The following is a 3,623-nucleotide window of genomic DNA, read 5'->3' on the forward strand; positions in this document are numbered from 1 at the left end:
ATGGCTAGCAACGTGACCGCTACCAGAGAAGCTACAAGGCGTACTCACACTTACAGTTTCCATCGCGAAGGTTTGGTTCAGTTGGGGCAATTGGGTGGATTGATCACCGGTCATAATAAAACTGTGTTCACTGAGAATTATGGAAACATCTTGACTCTTTTGGACTCACACGTCGACGAATGGGGTTTATCTACTCTTCTCCAGTTCTATGATCCTGACTTGCGTTGTTTCACCTTCTCAGGCTATCAGTTGGCTCCCACTCTCGAGGAGTACTCTCACTTTCTCAATATCAAGATTCAACACAAGGTTCCTTTCGTGTGTGTCCCAGAGAAACCAGATTTGAACAACATTACCAACGCTCTTTATTTGAGCATAGGAGATGTTCATGGAAATTGGAAAAAGAACGGTAGCACTCAGGGTTTCTATATGAGTTTCTTGGTTGAGAAGGCCCAAGAGTTGGCTAACAAAAAGATGTGGGAGGCCTTCAACGCCCTTCTGGCCGTTTTGATTTATGGGATCGTGATGTTCCCTAACATTCATAAGTTCGTTGATCTGGCCGCTATATGTCTTTTTGTGGAGAAGAATCCGGTCCCCACTTTGCTAGCCGATACGTACTATTCTGTTCACTCTCGATATGGGAAAGGAGGAGCCATAAGAAATTGTTTGCCGTTGTTATACACCTGGTTTAAGTCCCACCTACCTACAAGTGGTCCTTTCGTTACTTCTACTCAGAAATGGCATCAAAGGATCATGGGGCTTACTGGAAATGACATTGTCTGGTGTCCTACTGGGATGGACGTAGAGAAAGTTATAACTAGCTGTGGTACTTTTGACAATGTTCCCCTCATAGGAACGAAAGGTGTTATCAATTATAATCCTAAGCTAGCGCTGCGTCAATTGGGTTTTGCACTTGAAAACAAGCCTTTAGACAAAGAAATATTTGAATCCGTTTGCTTTGAGAAGGGAACCGATCTAAAAGGTTTAGAAAAAGTGAGGAGTGCCTGGAATAGCATCCATACAGATGATCAGACTTCTCTAGGTGAAAAGAATGCCGTTGCCAAACAAGCCTACACGGATTGGGTTGAGGATAGAGTTAAAGATCGTCTGTTGCCTTTCCCGAAGGTTAATCCTTTGTACAAGCAACCACCTAAGGTTCCAATTGCCATTATGCCTGCTGAGAATTGCATCCCAGTAAATATGGAGAGCACCCAATTGCACGAAAAGAAGTCAGATGCGCAACCGAAACATTGTCTTGTGGACCAGAAAAAGGTTGAGTTGACACACGAAGCCAAAATGCTGAAAGGAGGATCTTCCAGAGTTCAAAAGAGGGCTAGAACCGAAAAAGGTGAAAGAGATACTACTGTTATTGTCGAGGATCACCAGAAGATCCTAAAAAGGGCCATGAAAGAGGCAGAAGAGAAACTCAAGCGAGAGTACCGAGAAGACTTGAAAGCTTATAAGCTCAAGATAGAAAGGGATGCTAGAGTTGAAGTGAAAAATCTGAAAAAGAAACTGGAAGAAGAGACCACTAAAAGAATGGCAATTGAGACTCAACTGAAAGGAAGTCACCTCCGTAATACTCGCCTAACAGAAGAAAATGCCAAGCTCAGAGATCGAATGATGGAGGACATATCTGAGAAGGATTATCTCCCAGAATGCAAAGGATGTGACGAACTCAGGGAGTGCTGCAAGAAGCTAGATGGGCATTTGTTTCGCAAAGATGAGGTGATTCAAAGCCTTCTTAAAGGAAGAGATCGAGAAGCAACCAAGAAACTGTTTGATGAAACTAAGAAGTGGAGCGACGAGCACTTCAGACAAGGAGGACCTCTGTTTTATATTCAGATGGATTGATGTTTGAGTCTGTATGTTTCGACCACCACCAGACTTGTTGGATGGGGTCTTTTATTTCCCTTTGTTGAACTATCTTGTCAATGTATGGCTTGCCCAAGTTTAAATTTCTGTTATGAATAAAAAAGAACTAGTTTCTCTTGATACTTATCTTTTGTCACATTGTTAGCTATTCTGGATCAATATTAAACCTTGGATACTCTGAAAATGGCACATCACGTCATACGCACACATGCACTCATACATTCACATTATCACATTGCATTTTTCAGGTTATTGTACAAGAAACTAATTGGGGTCCCTTTCAGCAACAGATTTCTTTTCCGACGACGAAGCTGACTTTCTTACATCCTTACCGTACCCGGAGCAACGAGAGACTCATGGATCAATTTGAGCAGAACCAAGCTGCCCTCCGTAGGGATATGGATGTTATGGGGGAGAGAATGGCCCAACTTATGGAGACTCTCCATGCCGTTGTTCAAGGACAGGATGAACTCAGAAAGAGTGTCGCTAGTTTGGTCAAAGATACTCCTACCAATTCTGCCGACGGAGGGGTGAAAACTAAAGAGACTCCTATTAATGAGACACTTAAAGTGGTGGACGACCACCATGAGGTTATTGATCTTGAACATGATCTCACTGCTGAGTTGACCGAGACTGCTAAGATGTACCAAGCTCTTGAAGAACGCCTTAAAGCCGTTGAGGTTGCTAAAACTTCGAGTTTTAACACTGCTGCTATGTGCTTGGTACCTGGGATTGTTATTCCCCCGAAGTTCAAGGTGCCAGATTTTGATAAGTACAAGGGAGTTACCTGCCCAGAGACTCACATTCGTTCCTACTGCCGTAAGATGGCCGCTCACGCTGAGAACGAACCTCTGCTTATGCACTTCTTCCAAGATAGTCTCACGGGAGCCCCGTTGGAGTGGTATATGAAACTCGAGAGGTCTAATGTCAGTACTTGGGGAGAACTTGTTGATGCCTTCCTGAAACAATACCACTACAATACTGCTATGGCTCCTAGCCGTGCCCAACTGCAGAATATGTCACAGAAATCTGAAGAGTCCTTTAAAGAATACGCCCAGAGATGGCGTGAACTTGCTGCTCGAGTTCAACCTCCCTTATTGGACCGAGAATTGATTGATCTGTTTATGGGAACTCTAAAAGGGCCGTATCTTCAACACATGGTTAGTAATACTTCTCCTTCCTTTTCGGATGTGGTCATCATTGGTGAGAGGGTTGAGAATTGTGTCAAAGCCGGTACCATTCAAGGTGTCACTAATCCTAGCACCTCAGGTGGTAATGGTAAAAAGCCGTATTCTGGGTTTGTGAAGAAGAAGGAAGGTGAGACTAGCACCGCTTCTGTTGACCAAAGCCGAGCTCCTGCATATTCTGCTGTTCCACCTCCTTATTACCCGATGCCTTATGCTGTGCCTGGTCCGTATGTCCCTCAAGCATATGCTGCTGCTCTTCCACAACCATGGATGGCACCTCAACAGCCTTTCGTACCACAACAACAAGCTGCTGCTCCTCAGAATCGTCAACAGAACCCTAGGCCTCAAGGTCAAAGGGGCCCGCAAAGAACAAGATTCCAAGATAGGCGTATCGATCCGGTTCCGATGTCATATGCTCAGCTTCTCCCTCAGTTGCTTGCTGGTCAATTGGTACAACTCCGTGAACTTGGACCTCCACCTAGTCCTCTCCCTCCCGGTTATGATGTTAATGCTCGATGTGAATTTCATTCAGGGGCTCCAGGCCATACTATTGAAAAGTGTAGA

At 44.4% G+C, this 3,623-nt stretch overlaps 1 protein-coding gene across 1 annotated transcript in view; it reads left to right on the forward strand.

The window, feature by feature from the left end:
• The window catches only part of LOC131659172 (uncharacterized), a 12,496-nt gene continuing 8,873 nt past the window's right edge, over positions 1 to 3,623 (forward strand). The window contains exons 1-2 of the mRNA XM_058928396.1: positions 1 to 184; positions 329 to 1,427. Of these exons, the coding sequence (XP_058784379.1) occupies positions 1 to 184; positions 329 to 1,427 (1,283 nt within the window). The remainder of the gene's footprint in view (positions 185 to 328; positions 1,428 to 3,623) is intronic.

The sequence above is a fragment of the Vicia villosa genome, linkage group LG3, assembly GCF_029867415.1.
Source record: "Vicia villosa cultivar HV-30 ecotype Madison, WI linkage group LG3, Vvil1.0, whole genome shotgun sequence".
NCBI lineage: Eukaryota > Viridiplantae > Streptophyta > Magnoliopsida > Fabales > Fabaceae > Vicia > Vicia villosa.